Source organism: Arvicola amphibius, chromosome 1, assembly GCF_903992535.2.
Source record: "Arvicola amphibius chromosome 1, mArvAmp1.2, whole genome shotgun sequence".
Lineage (NCBI taxonomy): Eukaryota > Metazoa > Chordata > Mammalia > Rodentia > Cricetidae > Arvicola > Arvicola amphibius.
The window spans coordinates 128246823-128272692 of record NC_052047.1 but is presented as its reverse complement, the minus strand read 5'-3'; the positions used below and the strand labels follow the sequence as shown (position 1 = coordinate 128272692).

The following is a 25870-nucleotide window of genomic DNA, read 5'->3' as shown; positions in this document are numbered from 1 at the left end:
GATCGTGACACTAATTATTCCAATTTCGTCCTGTGACACTTTCTGGTCTTAGTACCCAGAGCAGTGGACCGAACGAATAAAGGCCCCAGGAGAGCGCAGTCCAGCCCCGCGGAACTTCAAGCCCGGTACCAGGGTTCGGAAAGGCGCTCCAAAACGATTTGCGGAATGAATGAGCGACTGAAACGAAAGGGAAACCACCCCTTTACCAAAATGGCTGCGCGTCCCTTTACCAACGCGGCGGTCCGAGGCAGCTTGGGCGGGGACGAGGTGGGCGGGGCCAGCGAACCGTCAGGTGCGGCCCCGCCCTCCTCTGCCCTCACTAGATTCCGGATTGGTCCGGTTCCAGCGCCGCAGCAGGCCGCGGGCTGAGGCCGCCTGGTGCTCGCCACTTCCGGCGCGCTGGGCTGTTGGCTGGGGGTGGCCGCGCGGGGCGAGCGGCGGCTGCGGGCGGCGCGCAGGGATGCGGATCGGGGCCGCGGCGAGGGCAGAGGTGGCGAGGACTGCGCGGGCCCCTGGGCCTTTTTCCTGAGCCGGCCGCGCCGCCCAGGCCCGGGCAGCCTCCGTCCCTTCAGCCCGGTCCGGGCCCGTCGCCGCCTAGAGCCGCGGAGGCCGGGGAATCCCTGCCTGGGCCCGCTGCCTCCTTCCTGGGGGTCGGGCCCAGGCGGGGGGCCCCGCACAGCTGCCTCCTTACCCCACTTCCTGCTTTTGCGTTTGCCTGGGGTGGGCCGAGGTCTGGATGAATAGCTTCGGGGGTCCTAGATGAGGCCGCTGTGCTTCTTTTAAAGGTGCCAGCGGGACCCGGGTGGGGAACGGGTTGTCTTTGCATGGGCGGGGGACTCCCCGAGCCTGCCGAGACCATGACCTGAACTGTGCGAGCGGGACGCGTTGGATCCCAAGCGCCAACTCACCTGAGCCACCCCCTCCCCGGCCAGCATGGTGAGTGGGGTCAAGGACCCGGTTGGAGGGGTGGTAGTGGGCCTTGGGGCTACTGAGCTAACGCTTCTCCCTGGGGCGGGGAGAGGCGCGTGCTAGCCAGGCCGGTGACACACGCGTGCAGGGTGTGCTACCGGCTGTACGCTCCCATTGCCCCCCTCCCCCGACTGGCTGTCTTGGGGGGGGGGGACCTTGTGAGCGCCGCGGGTACAACCCCCTGCCTCTGAGTTTGCTGTGCTTCTAGTGCAGCGAGTCGTGATTACCAGTTATTAATTTATTGATGGCTTACTGTGTGCCATTTCCTTTGCTAAGTGATTGACATATGTTTAGTTATACACCACCCCCGGAAATGGGGGAGACTGAGGCACGGAGCAGTTAATTACTCTGCCCAAGGTCAAGCGACTCCTCAGGGACAGTGGCACGATTTGAACATCAGCAGTCCGTTCTAACTGGCTGGATTTTGGGAGACCATTCTGCCCATCTGCAGGTTTGCATTTGGAGAAACCTAGAGTGCGGTTTGCAGAGGTTACTGATAGAGATGATGGCAGAGTCAGCAGTGGGATCTTTGGACATCTTGGCCGCTGTTCTTTCTGCTTTATGTTCTGGTCCTTTCCCTGGAAAACTGCATCCTTTCAGATCCAGCTCAAAAACCTTTGGAAGGAAGATTACCCCTCTCCCCCACTTCCAGGCCCTCTAGCCTTCCGAACTCCAGTTTGCTTTCGCCATTGTGCTGTTTCTGAGCCTTATCTGGCCATCACAGTTGGCAAGGTGAAGTTAGTTGTCTGATTCCTTATCTTCCTCAGTTTGGCATCTAGCCCATGATAAGTGGTTGATTGCCCAGCCAGCATTTGAGCATCTCCAGGGATAGCACCCCACCCCTCCCCATTGCCCTGGCAAGTTAGTGGTGTAGTGGAAATGTAATCGTTGGCACAGTTTTTTAACACACGCTGACTGTCAAGACTAGACTGTCTTGAGGGGTGGGTGGGTAGTGTGTAAGGTCCTGGTTATGGAAAAAGATCTAAGGCACTCATGTAGTCCTCCTGGCTTTACAAGCAAGCTGGGTAAAACACACCATCAAAGCTGAGTGGCATGGTGTAATTTGTACTGCGGGTACTATATATGATGTATATGTTTATATATGGTGTGTACTATAAAAGGTGGCAGATCTGTTGAGCTCTAGGTTCATTTGTACAGTGTAGAGATGTTCTATAAAAATGTTCTCTAAAAATAATTCAAAGATGGAACATCTATGAGTTCTTAACATTTTTTCAATAATTTTATAAAATGTTTGAATTCAACCCCCCTCCTCCAACATATGTCTAACTATGTAGCTCTGACTGTCTTGGAACTACCAGACTAGAACTCAAAGAGATCCACTGACCTTTGTCTCCCAGGTGCTGGGATTAAAGGTGTTGCCACTGAACCAAATGTTTGAAGTTTTTAAAATTTGTTTAATTTTATGTGCATTGGTGTGAGGGTGTCAGATCCCCTGGAACTGGAGTTATAGACAATTTTGAGCTACCTACCATGTGGGTGCTGGGAATTGGACCTGGGTCTTCTGAAAGAGCAACCCGTGCTTTTAAGTGCTGAGCCATCTCTCCAGTTACAAGTGTTTGAACTTTTAAATTGTGATACTATATACTTAATCACTTAAATTAACTTACAGTTCACTGGCGATATGTGCATTATATTGTGTAGCTGTCATGGTCTACATTTCCAGAATCTTCCCCAACTGAAACATTGTATCCTGAAGTACTAACTAACCCCTGTTCCCTCCATTAGTAGTTCTGTTCCCTGGACTCCCAACTACCATTTCCCTTTCTGTTTCTATCCTTCTAACCCCTGCCCACTTTTTGGGGAGTGGGGTAGAAGGGTATTCTCTTTGTATGACTGGCTTATTTCATTTAGTGGAGTATCTTCAAGGTCCATCCGTGTTGTAGGGTGTGCAGAATTCCCTCCCGTCAGCACGAGTGCACCATTCTGTAAGTGTTGTAGGGTGTGTAGAATTCCCTCCCGTCAGCACGAGTGCACCATTCTGTAAGTGTTGTAGGGTGTGTAGAATTCCCTCCCGTCAGCATGAGTGCACCGCTTTTGCTTGCCCATTCATCCCTCAGTGGATACCTGATTTGCTTCTGCTACTGTATGAATATGAATATATAAATCTTTTTTAAAATTTATTTTTACTTGATGGTCATTGGTGTTTTGCCTGCATGTATGTCTATGCCAGTGTGTCAGAAACCCTGAAACTGGAGTTACAGACAGGTGTGAGCTGCCACGTGGATGCTGGGAATTGAACCCTGGTCATCTAGAAGAACAGCCAGTGTTCTTAACCTCTGAGCCATCTCTCCAGCTCTGAGTGTACAAATCTTTTGGTTACTACTTTTAAGCAGTCTTTATGTGCTACACCCTAGAGAATGTCCATCTTTCTAGAGAGACCAATGCCTTGCCCTCAGGGAACTTTGTATGTTCCTGGGACAGAATTTTGTATACAGCAGAGCTAGTAAGTCGCCCTTGTGCTCAGAAGGCATTAAGAGCATGATTACCTTTGAATAATTAATTGTGAAGTTGTTGATTTTGTATGTAGAACTCTATTTAAGCATACAGAAAGAAGCCACTGTGGGTGTGAGATCAATAGGATCTACTGTCATAACCCTAATAGTTCATGAGCAATTGTTCCAGAAGAGGATTGGGTGGTGCGGTCTTTGTCTACTAGTCAGGAAGCCATTGCCTGGTTTGTGCCTGACAGAACAAGGATCTTTTACTGGGAATCACAGCCTTTTATTTCAATAATTATTTTTCTCTTCATTCATACCAGCTTACAGTGTGACTCTGTGGAGATCGAAGGTTGGTTGTATACCAGGCAGGCCTTTGAACTCACTTTGTTGCTCAGGTTGCTCCTGAACTCCTGTCCCTCCTGCCTGAGCCTTCTGTGGTGATTATAGTTGTGTGCCAGTAGGCCTGGCTACGTTATAGCCTTTAAGATAATTGTTGATCTAAATCTATGTGTTTTAAATGTCTTTTTTTTTTTTTTAATGTTTATTGGTGTTTTACCTGCGTGTAAGGGCATCAGATTCCCCGGAACTGGAGTTACAGACAATTGTGAACCGCCATGTGGGTACTGGGAATTGAACCAGGTCTTCTGGAAGAGCAGCCACTGCTCTTAACTGCTGAGCCATCTCTATAGCCCCTTAAATGTCTTTTTAAAAATGAGTAAAATGGCACAACAGGTAAAACTTACATCTCTGATCAGGTACAGTGGTGTATACCTGTAATCCTAGTATTTTGGTGGCTCAAAAGGATTGCCAAGAGTTTGAGATCATCTTGGTCTGAGTAGTGTGTTCCAGGTCAGCCTGGGCTTTTTGTGAGACCATGCTTTAACCTCCACGTTCCACCCTTCACCATATGCCAGTTATTTTTATGTGCTGCTTTTAATCGCTCAGTATTAGTTAACTACAACAATCCTGCCCGGTTGTCACTAGCAGAGGGAAGGCAAACAGATGTAGGGTACCTGCTAGCAAGCGGTGGAGCTCTGCTGGAAGCCTCTATACTTTGTTGCACTCTAAGCGCCATCATGGGAAGGGTAATTGGGAGTGTCACCCCCTCTTGCTTTGTTGGCTTCTAAGATTGGCAGGAGTGGGACATGGGAATAACTGAGTTAAAAATAAACAAAACTATCACTGTAGCTGGAAGGATCTTGAGCTGCACATATACTACCATTTAAAAAGATTCATAGTTACAGAGCAGAGTTACTAAATGGCTAGATGTATTCAACTCCCTTTAAAAAAATTAACTTGTATTTTGTGCTTGAACTTTTTGTCTGCCTGTTTATCTGGATACTACATGTGTGCCTGAGGCCAGTAGAGATCAGAAGAGGGCATCAGGTCCTCTGGAACTGGAATTACAGACTGGTGTTAGCTACTGTGTCAGTGCTAGGAACTAAACCCAGGTCCTCTTCAAGAGCAGGCACATAAGTGCTAAGACTGAGCCAGCTCCTTGAACCCTGTTTTAAATGACTGAATCATTTTTGGTTGACTTCTGAAGTTTAATTTATTGACTTATTTTTTTTCCTTTGCTGAGAGTTGAACGTAAGCCTCATACATGCTAGGCAAGCGCTCTACCACTGAGCTATATTCCCAGCCTTTATTCTGCAGTTCTTGAGAGATATAACATGTTAGTGGTTCCTACTAACCTTTCTGAAAGCTGGTCCTCAGTACTGCGTGAGTTGCTGCTTTATATAGAAATTCTGTGCAAGATTGAGCCCTCGCTTAAATTAGCAACCTTTTTTGTAGAAGTGTGTGTGTGTTTGTGTGTCTTATGTATCCCTAATACTTGAGTGTCTATGTAGACTAGACTATGTAGACTAGTGGCCTTGAACTTGTAGTGATCCTCCTGTCTCTACTCCTAAGTAGAGTACTTAGTATTTAGGAGTAGAGACAGGTGTATGTCACCGTCTTAACTGGCATGTTTTCCCCTCCAATTACTTAGATGGCTTTAGTGTGTGAAAGTGCTTGCCTTGAAAGCCTGATGACCCAGTTGTATTCCTGGAACCCACAGAGGAAGGGAAGAACCGACTCCACAATGTTGCATTTACCCACACTTACTCACGCCTCTCCCTCTCTCTCACACACACACTGCAGTGGGTTTGGGAAGACTGCTTAGTTGAGAGAGTTCCCAGAACCCACTTAAAAAGCAGTTGTAGCCGGACAGTGGTGGTTCACTCCTTCTGTAGTAGTGAGGCGGCAGGCCTGCTTTTCGTCCCGCCCGGATCCTACACGGCTACTTTACACCCGAAATAACAACACACAAACTGTATTCATATAAACACTGCCTGGCCCATTAGTTTCAGCCTCTTACTCACAGCTTGACTAACCCATATCTAATAATCTGTGTAGCACCACAAAGTGGTGCCTTACTGGGAAGATTCTAGCTTACGTCCATCTTGGGCTGGAGCTTCATCGCGTCTGTCTCCCTGAGGAGAGGCATGGCATCTGCCCCAGAGAGGCTAGGCATGGTGATTGTCTCTGAGAGGAGAGGCGGAGTAATTGTCTGAGCCATCTACCTCACTTCCTTCTTCCTCTTCTATCTACTCCACCCACCTAAGGGCTGGTCTATTAAATGAGCCAGGCAGTTTCTTTATTAATTAACCAATGAAATCATCAGATAAATAGAAGACACACCTACATCACACGCCTTTAAACCCAGCCAGCACTCAGGAGGCAGAGGCAGATATCTGTGAGTTTGAGGCCAGCCTGGCCTATAGAGCGAGTTCCAGGACAGGCTCCAAAGCTATAGAGAAACCCTGTCTTGAAAAACAAAAAAACAATCCAAACGAAAACAAAAGCAGTTGTAATCCCAGTGCTGGTGATGCCCAGATAGGCAGATCCTGGGCCTGCTGGCTAGCCACCCTAGACTTCTTAGTAAGCTCTAGGCCAATGAAGGACCTTGTATCAAAAGCAAAGTATCCACTGATGAATGGCACCTGTGTTTGATATATGCATCCCCCAATTGTATAGATTAAAGGTTGTTTTTCTAATGTGGTCCCTGCAATGAAGACAAAATTAGACCTTTCACATGTGATGTGTTGTACTGTACACCGTGCTGTGGGAGGCACCATGTGACAAGACAGGAAGTAAGCAAAGTTCAGTAGTGCTCAGAGGTCCTGTGTTTGGCTGTGCCATTGGAGACAGTCTAGAGAGGCAGTTCAATATCAAGAAATGACTAGCTAGGCTTTCAGTTCTTCTAGCCACGCCTTAACAACCTTTTTTATTTTATAATTTGTATGTGAGTGTGTGTGCACATTATGGTGCATGTGTGGAGATCACAAGAAACTTTCAGGAGGCCTTTTCTTCTCCCACCTGATTGAAGGAGGGTCTTTCTGGGTTCTGCTGCTGTGCTGTATGGTCCTTGATCTTCTGGGTGAGTCTCTTCTCTTTGCCTCCTATCTCAGTATAGGAGTTCTGGGATTATAGATGTGTGCCACCGTATCTAGCCTCATATGTGGGTTTTGAGATTTGAACTCAGGTTGACAGGTTTGTGGGATTGGCCTCTTTACCCTCTTGAGTGAGCTATCATTTCAGCCCCAAACTTTTTCCCCTCTCTCCCTCCCTTTCTTGTCTGTCTGTCTGTCTATCTATCTGTCTGTCTATCTGTATTTGTATATTGAGGTAGGTCTCATTATGTAGACCCTGTTGGTTCCAAGATCACAGAGATATGTCTGCTTTTGAAATGCTGGGATTAAAGGCTTGTGATACTACTTGGACAAGCTCTTAATTTTCTTAACCTTTTTTCTTTTAAAATTTATTTAATGTGTATAAGTGCTCTATCTGCATGTATACCTCTATGCAGGAAGGTATACATCATATCCCACTATATATGGTTGTGAGTCACCATGTGATTGTTGGGAATTGAACTCAGGACCTCTGGAAGAGCAACCAGTGCTCTTAACTGCTGACATCTCTCCAGCCCTTTCTTTTCCATTTTATAGTTTGCATTCAAAGCATTGAAAGGTTAGGTATCTTTTCAGAGTCACACTGTAACCAAATGGTAGATAGCTGGGATTCAAACCCTTATTCAGAACATTTGCTTTTAGCATGCATGAAGACTCCAGTGCCAAAAAGAGAAGAAAAAAGATCTAGTCCCAAAACTTGTACTTTCATGGCAGTCTCCTGCTTGCCCTGGAGGCGAGTGAGTGTAGTGGGGAGACACATTCTGATAGCTAGAGATGGCGACTGGAGTGATAGTAAAAGATCGCTTATGTGCAGAATCTTTTTGCCCAAGGAATGGCTGCTTGAGATTAAAGGAACTGGGAGAGGGCATGTTTGAATCTTAAAGCTAAGGGAGGCAAAAGGTCCTCTAGGTAAAAGTACTTGCGTGTGGTTTCAGGATCTCTCTCTCTCACACACAAGGAAAGAACGGTAGGTGTCAGGAGACTGGAGGGAGAGTTAAGACTTGAGTGCTCTGACTTTCTAGGCTCCCAAGGTGTTACCTACATGCTTCACTCCAACACATCATTTCTCTCATCTTTAAAAATCATTTTTGCCTTTCACTGTTTGAGATGTCTAAGCTATCTAAGCTGTTTTCAAACTCCAGTCCTCCTGCCATGGCCCCCCAAATGCTGGAGACTTGGTATCTATCACCGCGCTCAGCCTGTGTTAAGAAAGCATCAGATAGGGCTGGAGAGATGGCTCAGAGGTTAAGAGCACTGCCTGCTCTTCCAAAGGTCCTGAGTTCAATTCCCAGCAACCACATGGTGGCTCACAACCATCTGAAATGGGGTCTGGTGCCCTCTTCTGGCCTGCAGGCAGACACACAGACAGACTATTGCATACATAATAAATAAATAAATAAATAAATAAATAAATAAATAAATATTTTTTTTAAAAAAGAAAGCAAGCCGGGCGGTGGTGGCGCACGCCTTTAATCCCAGCACTCGGGAGGCAGAGGCAGGCGGATCTCTGTGAGTTTGAGGCCAGCCTGGTCTACAAGAGCTAGTTCCAGGACAGGCTCTAAAAAAGCTGCAGAGAAACCCTGTCTCGAAAAACAAAACAAAAAATAAATAAATAAATAAAAAAATAAAAAAAGAAAGCATCCGATAGATTGATTGACCCATGGTGCTGACTTGGGTGAAGCAGCTGGACAGTGATGCATAGGTCTTTTGTAGCTAACTAGTTGATGGAAGATTTCTAGAATTACCCTAGAGTAACTGGCGATTTCCCTCAAAGGAAAATAGACCATCGCTATGCCTTGATTTCACTGGTGAAATAGATAATATTGTCTGTAGAATGTGCCAAAGGCCTGCTCTTGGATGTGGGATTCAGAGTGGCCTAGAATTTTACTATGTCGACTAGGCTAACCTTAATCTGCCTCCTGAATTCTGGGATTAAAGGTGTGTGCTACCATGTCCTGTGAGAATTGTCATTTTTAAATCTCTTCATTAATCGGTGAAGAAAGGGGAAGAAACTAAACTTAAGTTACTTAGGAATCCGTTAGCATGGATACTGGGAATAATTACAAGTTTGAGTCAGTTGGTGATTTGGATTTGTAGGCGTGCAGGGTTGAAAAATAGAATCAACAGATTGGCCATGTGCTGACAAAATACTTGATTTGGCCTTGTCTATAAATAGATGGGAGGCTGTGATTGAGGCATTGGCACTTTGCAATACAAGGTCTAGTTGAAGACAGCTGAAATTACGGAGAGTGTGCAGGTATAGGCAGGGGTGAAGAGGAAGTGTAACTGTTTCTCTGCTTTTTTTCTTCCACTGCTGATGTAGCTCAAAGCTTTAGGTGAATTAGGCAAACACTACCATATAGTGGAGTTGTACCCCTATCATGTGTATGTTTTAGCCTTCTCCCCATTTCTTCATAATTCATATTGTAGATTAACCCCCTGCCCCTGAGACGGGGATTCTCTGTGTAACAGCCCCGGCTGTTCTGGAACTATCTGTAGACCAGGATGGCCTCGAACTCACAGAGATCCGCCTGCCTCTGCCTCCAAAGTGCTGGGATTAAAGCCACCACTACCTTGCTGTAGATTGACTTTTAAAGGTATTCTTAGTATTTTATTTTGTCCAAGATTCTTGCTTTTTTCTTTTTCTTTTCCTTTTTCTTTTCCTCCCCTCTCCTCCCTTCCCCTCCGCCCTCCCCCTTCCCCCCTCCCCCCTCTCTCTTTCTTTCTTTGACAGGGTTTCTTTGTGTAGCCTTGGTTGTCCTAGAACTAGCTCTGTAGACTATGCTGGACTTGAACTCAGAGATCCACCTGTCTCTCCCTTCCAAAAGCTGAAATTAAAGGCATGTGCTACCACTACCCAATATCTAAGGTTCTTGTAGCACAATCATTGTACATGTTTATGGGGTGCAGTGTAATATTGTACTCAGCATGTCTGTTACTTCTAATTACCATTTCTTTGTAATGAGAACTTTCAAAATTTTATCTGGCAGTGATTTGAAATGTACAACAACATATTGTTAAAGTAGGCAGACTTTTGGTCTTCAACTACTTTTTAAAAACTACCTATAACCTCAGTGTGTTGGGTCCAATGTAAGGAACTTATGGTACATGGCTATGGTCTCTCACTGAGGATACTGAGGATTGTGAGTTTGAGGCCAGCTTGGACTACATACTATTCTGTCTTAAAACAAAAACAAAAACAAAAAAAAGGAAAAAAAAACCCATAACCTGTTTTTAGTCCTTTTGTTTCTTAACTATTTATGGCCTCTGGTATCTGCTGTCTCCTTTTCTTGAAATAACTTTTCGTGGCTCCCTTGATGTCTTTGCTGTTGCCTTCTTCATTTTACTAGAAAGCATTTTTTAATTTGCATTTTTGTGTGTGGGTATGTGCATATGAGTGCAGGTGCCTATGGAGGCCAGAAGTGTTGGATCCTTCTGGAGTTGGAGTCATGAAGGTTGTGAGCCCAGTGTGGGTATGGAGCATCGTATCCTTGGGAGCTGAGAGTGGTGAGTGGTCTTCACTGCTGACCTAGCCGTCTCCAGCTCTGCTGTTACATTCATGACTTAGTCTCCCTTGTTCTTTTCTGCCTATGGCTTCATTTGTGACCTGGGTACTGATAGGAATTAAACCTTTGGGCATGGATGTGTACTTTAGCATCCTGTGGCCATCAGTTAATAATACCTAAACCATATCTGTCATCCTTCCCTCAGGGTAGTGTTCTTTCCCCATGGCCTAGTTCTATTAATGACCTCATTTGTCCACTGTACACTCTTAATGTTGAGTCATATTTTACTTCCTCTTCTGTACCTGTGATGATATTGCCAGTATGTTTGTGTCTTAACCATGGCCTTCTAGTCTGCTTGCGTCAGGCTCTTAGCCTCCCCCCGCCTCTTTTACGGTAGAAACCTTGTATCCTGGCTGGATTCAAGCTCTGTCTGAGTGCTGGGATTACAGGTGCTTACCACCACACCATCTTTGTGATGGTTAGTGTCAGAAACTGATAACTTGTCACATTCAAGTCATCAGTGAGGGATTGTTTAGATCAGGCTGGCCAGTGGGCATGTCTGAGGAGTGATTATTGACTGTTTATGTTAATTGATGTGTGAAGACCAACCCACTGTGGTGCTATTTCCTGGGTTTGAGTCCTACACTGTATTAGAGAAAGAAAACTAAGCACAAAAACACATGCATTTGTTTTCTCTGTTCTTGACTGTGGGTGAGACTAGCTGCTCCATGTTTCTGTCTTGACTTCTGGGCAAATGGGCTGTAACCTTGAATTGTAAGCCAAATACCACAGATTGCTTTTTGTCAGGTATTTTATCAAAACAACAGAAATGAAATAGGATAGGCTGCCTACAGCTTCCAGGTTCTTCCATCAGTCTGCCACCTCAGGGAGCCCAAGGTGCCACATGATGTAATTCAGAGTAAGGGGAGGTTCCCTTGGTTGTTGGAGACCAGGCTTTTATTCGGGAGAGTAGTTAAAACACATGTGGATTGATTCCCACAGGCAGTATGACTTTAGACTTCTCAGCAGGGAAGAAAATGACTTACTAGATGCAAAAAGTGGTATCTAGAATATTTTTTAGACTTCTCAAATCATACCTTGTTCTCTGGTCACAGCCTCCCACTCATCAGTCTCAGAGCACTTGGGACATTTTTTCCCTTCTTTCTCATCTTGCCTGCTGCTTATGCTTGTCCCTTTCATTATTTTTGTAGGTGAGACCTATCTTATTGAAGATAAAGCATCATTTTTTTGAGGCATTCTAGCTCATTAGTTTAATATTTTACCTTTGATTATAGTTTGTTTGCTTTTATTTATCTTTATTATGTAATAATTTAAAAGGCTACATACAGCCTTACAAGTGTCAAACAGTTCAGAAGGTTGAAGCTCAACTTCTTTGCATACTCACTCCTCTTTGCTGCTGCTGTACCTAGTAAGATCAGCATTTTGGATACTTGAGTCAGGAGTGGAAATAAACACAAGAAGGTCGAGATTAGAAATGGTAGTAGTAGTAGTACTTGAGTTATATGGTAAGGACTGAAATAGAGTGTGACTGAGTCAGTACTTGTCTAGAATCCATGTAATCTGTAAGCTTTGCCCTGGGCAAGTCAACATGTGTAGGAAGTGAGTCTGGGGAGTTAGGACCAGTGCTGTGTGGATCCTGTGATAAAGCCACAAGGCAGCAGAGTGAGGGGACTAGGAAGATGCTAGTAGAAAGGGAAGGTGACTGGGGTTTAGAGGGAGAGCATAGTGTATTTCTTAGTTACATTTGGTGCTAACCATTGCTTAGGGGCCCTAACTACTACAGACTGCTTCCTCATGTAATCTTTCTGTCTTTGTGCTGTGTAACTATTATTGTTCCCATTTTATAATTGAGGAAGATAAGAACATTGGCTCAGGAAGAGTAAGGTTAATAGCTTGTCTAAAATTACATGGTGATTGACAGAGCCAAGTTTCAACTTCCAAAGCCATGTTGTACACAGATTACTAGATTTCTGTAGTGCACAGTTAATTAAATGTAGCCTGTTTTAGAAAAATAGTGCATCTTGCCAGCTGAACTTAAAACCTGAGAACATTTCCTCCATAGTGGACAGGTTGAAGTGGTCAAATCTGCCGACATCTTATCATTTCTGGCTATCCCATAATATGACAAGAAAGCAAACAACTTGTCTCTCTGTGAACATCTTCTTTCACATTTCAGGTTAGATAAACCCATTAGGCTTAGTAGATATGTAAGTAGGTCTCTTCCTCTCCTTCCTGCATCTCTCTCTCTCTCTCTCTCTCTCTCTCTCTCTCTCTCTCTCTCTCTCTCTCTCTCTCTCTCTCTCTCTCTCTCTCTCTCTCTCTTCTTTTTAAGACAAGGTCTTTTTATATAGTCCCAGTTAGCTAGCCTGGAATTCACTGTAGCCCGGCTGGCCTCAAACTTGGATTAATCTTCCTGCAATCACCTCTCAAGTCCTACCATTCTGGATTTAGTAGGCTCATTTTTACAGTTAACAATAAACAAAAGAACCCTGGTACGTGGCTCTAGCAGAAGTATCCAGGGGGTGTTTTATGAGTTGAATGAAGCTAGAATAAAAGATCCTTGCTTTGTAAATTAGCTAATCAGTCCTGGGAAGCCTGATTCCTCCTTGTCATCGTTACTGTTTGTTGTTGTGAAGAGATACCATGACTAAGGCAACTTTTAAAAGGAAGTGTTTAGTTGGGTTGTATAATTTCAGAGGATCAGTCCATGACATGGTGCTAGAGTAGTAGCTGAGAGTTTACATCCTGATCCATAGGCACGAGGAGAAAGTGAGAGACGGCATAGTGTGGGATTTTGAAACCTTGAAGCCCACACCCTCAGTGACACCCCTTCTCCAACAAGGCGACACCTCCTAAGTCCTTCTCAAACAGTTCCACTAATGGCTGATCAAACATTCAAACATAGGCGCCTGTGGGGGCCTTCTCTCATTCAAACCACTACTTCCCCCTTTTCTTTGTTCAATTAGAGTATCAGCTAGATAGAGGACCTTAGAAGTGGCCACATGCTCAATAAAACAAAAAGTGCAAAGACGTTAACAAAAAAGGAGTGCATGTGATGTGTGTGCATGCTGCACATACAGAGAGAGGTAAGTACCCCAAATCAGTACTTATGTGGTAGTGATAATTTTCTTTCCTGTTTTCTTCGCTTACCTTTTCTTCCTGTGTAGGTGTGTGTATACCCACACATTTGGTAGGCAGAGGACAACCTTGGGCACTGTTCTTCAGGCACCTTCCCCCAGTTACTGATCTGGAACTCATCTTGGCTGGGTCAGCTGTCTTGCTATCAGGGATCCACTTGTCTGCTTCCCCAGTACTGTAATTGCAAATGTGTGCCACCATGCCTTGCTCTGTGTGTATGGAGAGAGAGAGAGAGAGAGAGAGAGAGAGAGAGAGAGAGAGAGAGAGAGAGAGAGAGAGAGAGAGAGAGAGAGAGAGCATGCCTGCATGTATTCTGAAGATTGAACTGAGGTCTTCTGAGTAAGCTATCTTTCCAACCCTTTTTTTGGACAAAGCCTTATTATGTATGTAGTTCAGGTAGCCTTCAGTTAGCTGAGCCTCCTGCTTTTAGTCTCGCCAATATCATTATCATAAAAGCTACAATGCCTAGGTATGTTGGCTTTTTTTTGAGGGGGGGGCATCATAACAGTTAAAAAAAGTTACTGCCACTTAGGTTAAAAACAACCCTTTATTTTGAAACAATTCTGTGCTCACAGGAAGTTGCAAAACTCGTACAAAAAATCCTGTGTCTACTTTACTAGGTGCCCCAGTGGTGTCCAAACCAGGAAATCAACATTTGATGTATTCCAGTTGTTATTGTGTTTGCTTATGTATTCATGGGTGTGCAAGTGTATGCACTGTATGTATATGTACGTGCAGAATCCAGAGGCTGATGACTGGGTGCCTCCCCTAATTGCTTCCCAGCCTTAATTTTTGAGACAACACCTCATGAAACCTAGAGTTCACAGATTAGGCTAGTCTGGCTGGCCAGCAGGTATCAGGGATACTCTTGTCTTCACTTCCCACTGCTGAAATTATACATGCACATTGCCATGACTAGTGTAATGTTTTGAATGAGAATAGCCTCCATAGGCTCATATATTTGAATGTTTGGTTCCCAATTGGTAGATTGTTCAAGAAGGATTAGAAGGTATGACCTTGTTGAGCAAGTGTGTCATTAGGGTGTGGTCTCTCTCTCTGCCTTCTGTTTGTGGATGAGAGGTAAGCTCTCAGCTGCTGCTCCAGTGCCATGCCTGCCTGTTGCCATGCTTCCTATTATGATGATCATGGACTCACCCTCTGAAACTGTAAGCCAGCCCCAATTAAAGCTTTCTTTTATAAGTTGCCTTGATCATGGTAACCCCTCACAGCAATCGAACAGTAACTGCTTTATCTTTGTTCCTTCCTCCCTCCCTCCCTCCCTCCCTTTTCTTTTTTCTTTTTTCTTCTTTTTTTTTTTTTTCCCGAGACAGGGTTTCTCTGTAGCTTTGGAGCCTGTCCTGGAATTAGCTCTTGTAGACCAGGCTGGCCTCGAACTCACAAAGATCCACCTGCCCCTGCCTCCCGAGTGCTGGGATTAAAGGCGTGCGCCACCACCACCCGGCTCTCTTTTCTTTTTTTAAACATGAGTTTTAAGAATTGAGCTAAAGTCCTCCTCATGCTTATATAGCAAGCAGTTTACCCATTGAACCAGCCCCTGTATTTTATATCTTAAAGGATTCAGTGTTCCTACTGCTCCGAGTTATTTATTTACTTATTTATTTGGGGGCAGGGTCTTCTGTATCTTAGGGTGTCCTTGGTCGACTATACAGCTGAGGATGGTAGCCATTCTGCTTCCACTTTCTGAGTGCTGGAATTACAGGCATACACAACCACACTTGGTTTCTGCATTGCTGGAGGTCACACCAAGGCTTTGTGCATGCTGCTCCATAGATGTCATTGTTAGGCATTCCTTAGAACTTGTTTTCCCTTGGTTTTTGAAGGACAGTTTGGTTAGATATAATATTGCTAGGTTTTAGTATCTAATTTTTTTCTTTTTTAAAACAGACTCTTACTATGTAGCCCTAGCCTGGAGCTCACTACATATACCTGACTGCCCTCCAACTCACGAAGATGCTTCATGCCTTTGCTTCTGAGTGCTGGGACAGAAGGTGTGGCCCATCATGGTGTGGTCATGCAGCTCGCATGACCTTTTATAAATGGTGTTAGGATTTGTGTTAACTCAGGTTGTCTGGAGCAGGTCACCTAGCTGAGCCAGTGAGTGTTCCTAGAGGAGAGTGGTCTCCAAGCTCCATTCACTGGGTCGGAGAAGAGTTACTGGTTAGTCAGAGAAAGTTGAAAGGACTTTATGTCAGTGTAGGTGCTGGAATGTGTGACATCTGTAATTGGCCTCCTAATACTGGAAGTTAAGTAGAACAAGTACTGAGAATGTGAGAGATCCCTTCCAGCAACGCTGCAGAGCCTGCCTCATGTTCATCTCCTGCAGCTGGTAATGTAAGGTAAGGAGGGGAAGATGAACAGAAGCTTTGAAAGTTTGAGTGTCCTGCCAACTAGGTGGCACACACCTGTCATTCTAGTTCACAGATGAGGAAGGGAGGTCTGAAGTTCAAGGCCAGTTGAGTTCAAAGCCAGCCTGGCTAAATTGGGCGTGGGACAGTTGTAGCTAAGAAGGCTTCCTAAAGGAGGGGGTGTGTAGCTTGGACTCAGAGCAGATATGGAGTCTCTAGGCAGAGTTTGGAGCATTTGAAGCAGATGATGTGGTGGGTACATTTGGAATAGGGAGCTAGATTGTGTGTTTAGACATGTCATATGGATGAGTGGAAATGTTGAACAGGGTTTCTGCTAGGCAGCACAGCTGTTTGATGGTGTGACTTGGGAAAACCTGTTAATAACTCAGGAAGGGAGCCTTGTTCTTCATGGTTACTCAAAAAATTTTCTTCTGAGATCTGCAGTCTGCTTAGGAAGAAGAATTTAGTGTTCTGTCAAGGGTTTGCTTATTTTAGTTTTTTTTTAAAGATAATTTTAGACTTTAGGATAGTTCCTAAAGTCATTGAGGGTATCTGTATGCTTCTCTTCAGAGTTACTGAAAACAAAACCAGAGCCCTGCAAGAAAGACACCTGAACGCTGGTTTGTGACCATCTTTAACTTGGTGTCTGGACCACCTTCGTTCTAGTACTGATGAACAATTAAGCTGGTGCTGCGTATGAACTTACGGGGGCTCTTGATTTTGCTCAGTAGTTATACTGATTGCAAGTTATTTTGAACTTTTTGAAGTTATTTTGAAATATTTTGAAAATATTTGATAGCTAATTTAGAAAACAAGAAATTACTACCTCCTGATTGCGCTTTTTGTAGCAGTTTGTTTGCTTCCTTGTCTTGTGTTCTGTATACTTTCTAAAGATTTATTTTTATTTTATGTGTATTAGTGTTTTGCCTGCATGTATGTCTATGCTAGGGTGCCAGATTCCCTGGAACTGGAGTTACAGACAGTTGTGAGCCATTATTTGGGTGCTGGGAGTTGAACCAGGTCCTCTGGAAGAGCAGCCAGTGCTCTTAACTGCTGAGCCATCTCTCCAGCTCTCTGTTGATTTTCTAAGTGGTTACTCTTGTATTGTAAATGCACTTTTTCTACTTAACAGTATAGTAGACTTTTTTTTTTTTAGGTTGTTAAATGTGTCCCAAGTATTTATGATGACTGTGTAGCATTGCATTGCATGGATTCTTAAGCAGTTAGATTTTTCCATAATAAACAATGTGTGATTAATGTCTTTGCAAAAAGCTTTTTCTGAATTTTAGAAGTTGCTTTAGGAGAGATTCCCAGAAAGGCTCTAGGGTAAGGAGACTTTCCCCTCCTCCTTTCCTCATAAACCTCTTATTTTGGGAAAGTTTTAAGTTTCTTTCTGTTTTGTTTTGTTTTTCGAGACAGGATTTCTCTGTGCAAGAGTACTGGCTGGCCTGGAACTCACTTTGTAGACCACACTGGCCTTGAACTCACAGAAATCTACCTGCCTCTGCCTCCCGAGTGCTGGGATTAAAGGCATGCACCACCATGCCTGGCTTTAATTTTAAGTTTAATGTAAACATTTTTAAGGTACTTCATTATGTTTTCCAGAAGGTTCCAGCTCATTATTCCTTTCAGCTGTTAATGTACTCATGACATTGATAATCTTAAGTGCTGCAGCAAAGGTTAACAGCTTCTTACTGTTCCTCAGTATTGTGCATATGTAGGAAAAGTTATTTCAAGTTAAAGTTCATTTTTCTGTTTATAGGAGGTAGCCATCCTTTTTTTGCTTGCTTGTTTTGGAGATCCATGTGTGTAGTGCAGGCTAGCCTCCATCTCACCTCCCTCCTCCCTTGTCTCACGTGCTGGGGGCTGCAGGTGTGCACACCACCATGCTTACTTTAAAACGACATCCTTTAAAGTGTGCCAAACTCAGTGACATAGGACAAGGAGCACAGCTCACCAGTAGACCACCCGTTTGGATGCCCCGAGTTCAGTTCTCTATACCACAAACAACAGCAAATATGACATTGGGTACATTTTGAGCCATAGAGTTTCAAAGTTTTCATCACTCCAGAGGAAGTCCTGTTGTTGTCTCTCTCAGTTGTCTCTCTCTCTGTTTCCTCCAGGCCACTGACTTTTGTGCCAATGAATATGCTTGCTGTGGGTATTTTATATAAATGAAATCATATAGTATGTGATCACCTAGTTTCTTTTCCTCTTTGGGGGGGGGGTCTCACTTTTGTTGCGTTAGGCTGGCCTTGAACTCCTGGAGCATTAGTCTCCCGAGCACCTAGAACTGCATAAGTAACTCTTCTAAATCATATAAAAGATGATTTTTAAGACTACATTTGAATCATACGTATGTATTATAGTTAGAAAATTGGCAATCTGTCTCTGGCAGACTTAGTTGGGAAGGCTGCCTCAGGCTGTATCATAAGGAAGAAGTAGGTTTTTACAGTTACTATCAGAGGACCAACAACTATGGGGCCTGAGATAAGAAGGCATCTGAGACAGGGACAGAGGTAGCAACAATGTGCTGCTTTTGAGTGAAATGGCAGTACCTGTCATAATGGGGATAAGTAGGAACCTTCTAGGCATTACCCTTGATTCGAAGTGTGGTTTGGAGAACTGGCAGGTGTTTCCTTTTGTGCCATCAAAAATAGTCAACCTAAAAACAAGTGAGTCTGGGCCAGTGTCTAACACATAAACCCTTAGAAAATGATGAATGAATTTTGTCCAAGAATATGACATGGGCAACCAGAGGTGGCCTCTGAGCCCCTGTTTCTCAGTTTGAAATTTTCATGGGGATCCCTTAGTGGCATGAAAGGGAGGGAGTATTATGTTTAAAGTGAATGGTTTTGTTCTTTAAGTGGATTCTTCCCCCAAATGGGAATGAGCCATCAGTTACATCAGCTTTGTAATACACCACTAAAATGGAGTGTTTAATACAACAGAGGGTTTTATTTCTTGAGCCAAATAATCACACATAGTGAATTCATACATCATAGAATCAGTGTCTTTTGATTAATTCATTAATGGTTTTCTCAGAGCCTGATCCCCTGGGAGGTAAAGATGGAAAAGGCAAGTGTGAATCTGCAAAGCCAAGGACAGTGCTTTTGTAATGTGTGAACTTGGGATGCATCTTTAGTAAAATCCCAAGCATTTCACAGGTTGTCCCTTTATGTGCTAGTGAGTCTGCTAATTGACTGGCTTTTTTTATGGCCCTGGTTTCCAGAAAAACCAGGCAGAATTAGAGGGTTGGGAATTTAAATTAAAGTCCTCAGCCTTGGGTCTGGGGCTGAATTAACAACAGTGGCAAGTAGCTAACCAAGTGAATCTATCAGGAGGGTGGTGCATGGGGGCGGGGAAGTCGAGTTTTGCAGCTCTTCTTGAATACCTCGTTTGGTGCATGTCTTCACTTGTACACTTTGTAAGTTTTATATACTATGCTTCCAAGTCCCTGCAAATTGTCCTATGACCTTTTTACACACCCTGGTAAAATGTGTACGTGTGTACACACACATTCACGCACACACACACACACACACACACACACACACACATAAATAAACATAGATGTCCAGTTCCCAAGTATTTGGCTGTATATTCTCCATAAATTGCTTTCATACCTTTGTGAAAAATTAATTCTATATTTGTATGTATTGACTATTACTAGACTGTAACATCCTGCTGAAATGTGAGTCTGTCCTTTTTTGTTGCTGTACTCTTAGAGGGCTACTGAAGATTGTGATTTTTTGTGGGAAAAATACAGCTGGTTAAACACTAGCATTTCCCTGAGTTTGGTGAGCCTCTTTTGGAATATTATTCAAACTGAAGGAAGTGGTTAGGGGAGCCTAGATTTAGAGCCAGATAGTCAAAAGTGCTGAAAACAACAGGCTGGGTTGCAGTGAGTAGCAGAAGAGGTAGTCTTTTGAGATAGCCCTGGCTCTGTGGAATATGATGCAGGAGGAATGAGCAAGACTGAAGAGATGGCTCAGCAGAGTTTTTAGTCCCTGCAACCTTCGTGGTAGAAAGTGAGAACTCCACAGGTTGTCCCCTAACAATGTGCCCATCATCCAGTAGATATCATTTAAAATGAAAAGCAAACAAAAAAGAAAAGTCAAACAGCTTTTGTTTTTCTTAGAATCACGGACATAGTTCTAAACTCTAGTGTGTCAAACAGATGGAATTCTAGAAGGTACGTGCTGACATTTATATACTTAGTTTTTTTTTGTTTTGGTTTTTTTTTTTTTTTTTTTTGTTTTTCGAGACAGGATTTCTCTGTAGCTTTTTTAAAGCCTGTCCTGGAACTAGCTCTTGTAGACCAGGCTGGCCTCGAACTCACAGAGATCCACCTGCCTCTGCCTCCCGAGTGCTGGGATTAAAGGCGTGCGCCACCACCGCCCGGCTATATACTTAGTTTTTTAACACTGGTGGGTAACTAAAAATGACTGGAGGGGCTCTCTGTGTAAAGGTGCCTGCCAACAAGCTTTAGGAAGCATGGTGGAAGGAGAGAATGGCGAACCTCCATATGGACCTTATATACAGCCAAGTGAAGTGGAGCAAAGAAACATATATGATGCCAATATTACAGTATAGTTTTCTATATTACATAAGTTATAGCTTTTTTAAAAAAAATTACTACTTTTTTTTTTTTTTTTTTTTTTTTTTTGAGACAGGGGTAGTCCAGACTGGCTTGGGATTCATTATATATTTCCAGGCTATCCTTAGACCTGTCTTAGCCTTCCAGTATTGGAATTATAGGTGTGAACTTTCATGTCAAGTTTAAAAAGTGTAGTTCTCAGGGAGATGGCTTAGTAGGTAAGAGTGTTCTGTTCACATGAGGATTTGAGTTCAAAACCTCAGCACCCACATTAAAGCTGTTCATGGCTTTGCAGCACTGAAAACAGGTGGATCCTAAGAGCTCCCCTAGCCAGCCTAACTAATCCAGTGAGTTGGTTCAGTGAGAGACACCATGACCACTGCATCTCTTAGAGAAAGCATTTAACTGGGAGTGTGCTTAGAGTTGCCTATCATCATGGCAGGGAGCATGGTGGCATTTGTGGCCCTGGAGTGGTAGCTGAGAACTACATCCAGATCCAAAGCCTGACTGGGTGTGGCATGGGCTTTTGAAACCTCACAACCCACCTCTAGTGATACTTGTCTTCCAACATGGCTATACCTACTAATCCTTTTAATACTTCCAAAAAGTTCCACTTCCTGGTGACTTAGCATTCATATATATGAGCCTATAGGGACCATTCTTATTCAAATTACCATAGCCCCTGACTCAGGGCAATTAAGAGGAGGACACCAACCAAGTGCCCTGTTCTGCTTTGGCCTCTGCTTGTGCACACCTGGGTGCATTAATGCAAATGTTCATGTGCATGCAGCGACCCTAACACATCACACCCCTTTCCCTGTAGTTATAGTTTATTGCTTTTTGAAACCGGGTCTCTTACTGATCCTGGAACTGCTAGGCTGGCCTGTCAATGAACTGTCTATCTCCAGTTCCCCATCCTCACCCCTAAACTGAACTTGAGTTATAGACATACAACATTGTAGCCTGCTTTTTACATGGGTGCTGGGAATCCAAACTTAAGTCCATGTGTGTATGCAGCATGCACTTTGCCAACTAAGCCATTTCCCTAGTTCCCCTTAAAGTCATAGTTCATTTTTTTTGTTTTGTTTTGTTTTTTTGAGACAGGGTTTCTCTGTAGCTTTGAAGCCTGTCCTGGAACTAGCTCTTGTAGACCAAAGTCATAGTTCTTAATGAACAAAAACCATTCAGCTAGAACACATGGATCCCCTGGCTAGAATCTATGCAAACTTGTCCCTTTGTGCTAATGGTGATCTGTGTGATGACAGGAACCTTCAGAGCCCCCAGCCAGAGACAGTTCCTATTGAGTACAAATCTCTGCTCATGCAGCACCCCTCTTGTTTCCTGTGGAGTGGCATCTAAGGGCTCTCAGCAGCTGCTACTGTGGTGTCATGGTCTTGACATGAAGCCTTTGCAGACGTGACTGAGCATCAATAAAAAGCAACTATTAAGGTAGTGATAGGTGTAGTCAGAGGAATAAACTGGTAACAACTTTGGGCATTGTCTTTATAAAAGCAAGTGAAGAGACTGGGATGTAGTTCAGTTACAGAGTAGTTCCTACTGTATGTGAGGCTCTGGGTTCAAGCAGATGAAATAAAGTGCAATAAAAGTGTTCACATGAAGTTCACATAAACAAAATCTGCAGTGAGGGAGAGATTACACACTGAGGTATACCCCTGATTGTCATCAGAGTGCTCTGGAGGCATGCAGAATTTCCTCAAAAGTTACCCAGGCTTGAATCAGTGGACTGAGTTTTTCTCCTGCATGCGTCTCTTTTAGTGGAAGCACTGGTGCTCCTCAAACCTGCTGGCTGTGTGGACTGCTTTCTTTCTATCTTCTTTCATTTTTGCTGTGGTCTACATTTAGGGGTGGCTTTCTGTCCCTTATGTGGGAGGAGCAATGGAGTATATTCTTGTGGGCCGGCTCTTCCTTTGTTCAGGAGTGATTGCTTTTGATGTACTGGGTCCACTCCTGGTCTGCCAGGTATGAAGTCATGCATCCGTGCATCAGAACCCGGCCTAGCCTTGTACTAGAACTCTCACTGCCCTGTGCTCAGCTGTGCCTTGCATCCTTGCTGAGGTTAGAGCCAGACCTCTTCTCTAGGATTGGGGGTGTGGCAGTAAAACCAGTTCCAATGGAAGAGGAGGCAGGTGTCTCTGCCAATGAGGAGAACAGTAGACTTTGACCTGCACTTTGGATCTTGAGATATAAAACCACTGGGTAGATCATGAAAGAGAAAGGACGTGATTATGTTCCCCAGTTCATAGCAGTCCCTTAGACCATCTGGAGGCTTTTGCCAAAATCAAGCAGGTTATTTACAGTATGAGGTTTGGTAATAGTTTATGATGAAGGTATATGGGTTTAAAAAAGAGGCTTCTATTAGATAGGACAGTTGGTGACAGTAATTGAAATTGTTTGCATGGGAGCAATGTTCTTGGTAGTTTTTCTTGATTACAGAGTTGCAGTGTGCTGTTATTGTGGTGATTTGCTAATGTTGCATTCATTACCTGATTGCATTCAGTGCAATGCCAGCTCATTTATCTTCAGACACTTGGAGGAACTATCACGGGTAGGCTCCATGTTTTGACTTCACTAATAACTAGGTAACCTTGGGCAAACAGCCGTCTGGACTTTATTTCTTTTCTTCCAGTACAAGGTTGAACTTGCTGCTCCCTGGGGATATTTTTTCTGTTTTAAGATTTTAAAAATTGCTGGACAACATCTTTGCGTTAACGTGTTAGTAAATGTGATTGGAATTTAATTCATTAGACGTGTAGGTACATACTTCTGTCTTCTGGAATATGTATCTGGGAAAGAGAGGCAGAGGGATGGTGAAGAGGGCCTACTGGTGATCTCTTCTTTTGGACAGTTTTCTTTTTCTTTTTAAAATTTATTTATTTATTTATTTGTTTGTTTGTTTATTATGTATACAATATTCTGTCTGTGTGTCTGCCTGCAGGCCAGAAGAGGGCACCAGACTTCATTACAGATGGTTGTGAGCCACCATGTGGTTGCTGGGAATTGAACTCAGGACCTTTGGAAGAGCAGGCAATGCTCTTAACCTCTGAGCCATCTCTCCAGCCCTTGGACAGTTTTCTTAATGAATAACTATCATTCTTTTGTCTGTCTAATTGAAGCCCTCTGGGTGGTATATAAAAAATAAAGTTTATGCAGTGTATTATATTTTAGTTTTTAGTGGATATGGTTGTTACCCAACCAGCAGATGTAACATTTTTTTTTTTTTTAACATTTAAGCTATGTAATATCTCTTTTTCAAAAGCAGTGAGTGAAAATCTACCTGGTATCTGAGGAAGTTAATCTCTTCCTATTGTACCTTGCATGCCTTTCCTTTTCTCTTTTTCATTTGCAAAGCCATCTTGGAGCAGTGAGGAGTGAGGTGGAAGATAATAGTGCAACAGAAAATTAAAGCCTCGTTAGTGGGACTGGAGTGAAGGTTCAACAGTTAAGAGCCCTGACTGCTCTCCTAGAGGACCTGGGTTTGACTCCCAGCACCCACATGGTGGCTCATAACCATCTGCAACTTCAGTTCCCGAGGATCTGATGGCCTTTTCAGGCACTGCATGCATGTGGTACACAGACAGACATGTAGACAAAACACCCTCACACATGAGATAAAAACAAATAAATCAAAACAACAAAACACCTTGTAGTCCTTGTTTTGGCAGTACATACACTAAACTTGGAATGATACAGAGAATAGTGTGACCCCTGTGCAAGGAGGTATGCATTCATGAGGCATTCCATATAAAAATAAATACCTTCTTAAAGATATTGGAGAGAGTGAGCAATAGCTCTTGCTCCTCTTCCAGAGGACCCAGTTCAGTTTCCAACACTTATACCATGTAACTTACAATTGCTGGAAACTTTAGTTCCAGAGGATCTGACACCTCTTCTGGCCTCCTGTAGGCACTCGGTTGTGTGTGCGCGCGCATGTGCACATGCACGCACACACACACACACACACACACACACTTGTGCACAGCAGCAACAATAATAATTTTAAAAACAACAGCAACAACAAAAAGCATCCCATGGGTTGCTCAGTGGTTAGGAACACTTGCTGCTTTTGTGGAAGAACCAGGTTCAGTTCCCAACTCACAGAGTGACTCACAATTGCCTGTAACTTCAGTTTGAGGGGATTTGACATCTTCTGGTCTCTGTGGGAACCAGGCACACATGTGTACATTCATACATGGAGGCAAAACACTCTTACATAAAAATGAATCTTAAAAATGATCTCCTTGCCTCAAGCTAGGCATGTTTGTGTACACCTGCAATTCCACTGCTTGGGAGGCTGATGCAGGAGAGTCATGTGTTCTAGGACAGCCTGGACTACATAGTGAGACTATGAAAGCAAACAGATCCTAGCACTAGGGAGGCAGAGGCAGGTGGATCTCTGAGTTTGAGACCAGCCAGGGCTACAGAGTGAAACTGTCTCAAAACAAACACCTCCACACAAATGAAATAACCCTTGTTAGTTGGAAGTTATTTCAGACACCTCCAAACAAATGAAATAGCCCTTGTTAGCTGAAAGTTTTTTACAGTTAAAAGATAGTGACTAGTACATCCAAACTAGCCTATTAACACTTTTGATGTTTGCTTTATGGTTTGTTCTCTCTGCCTCTGTCATAGGCACATGTATAAATATATTTTGACATGTGCTGTTTTTCTGAAGTATGTAGTATAGTTCTTAGTGAAGATAGTCTGTTACAGTCATATGACTATACAGTTATCAGCTTCAGCTCATTTAAATTGGTTCAGTACTTTAATCTGCCAACAGTGGGGCTGAAGAGGCTCAGTGGATAGAGTGTTTGCCATGAACTTGAATTCAGATCCCCAGCATCCAGTAAAAGTGTGGTGTGATGGTGTGTGTGTGTATGTGACCCCAGTACTAAGGAAATGGAGAAAGGAGGATCCCTGGGGCTTATTGGCTAGCTTAACCCAAACAGTTAGCTGCAGGTTCAGTGAGAAACTGTGTATCAAAAAATAAGGGGGAGAACTGGCTTAGTGTACTTGCTGCCAAGCCTGACAACCCGACTTCCATTATTCGATCCCACATAGTGGAAGGAGAAAAAGAATTCCTCTGGCCTCTTCATGCATGTTAATACATAAAACAATACATAAAAACAAGAGCAACCAACTAGCTACCAATGCACAAATGTAATGCTTTAAAAACACACACACACAAAGCAAAAAACAAATCTATGGTGGACTAAAGACTCATGAAAAGAAGCACTTGAACATGTATGCACACATGTATAAACCTAAGAAGCACTCGAACATGTATGCACACATGCACACATACACGCACATGTGCACACACACCATTTGAAAAACAAAA

General features: G+C 43.6%; 1 protein-coding gene and 1 pseudogene across 1 annotated transcript in view; both read left to right on the top strand.

The window, feature by feature from the left end:
- The first annotated feature begins 413 nt into the window (after positions 1-413).
- Xpo6 (exportin 6) overlaps positions 414-25870 on the top strand; it is a 106552-nt gene continuing 81095 nt past the window's right edge. Inside the window, exon 1 of the mRNA XM_038327432.1 lies at positions 414-936. Coding sequence (XP_038183360.1) covers positions 934-936 — 3 coding nt within the window. The 5' untranslated portion in view covers positions 414-933. The remainder of the gene's footprint in view (positions 937-25870) is intronic.
- LOC119806062 lies at positions 24179-24279 on the top strand (annotated as a pseudogene).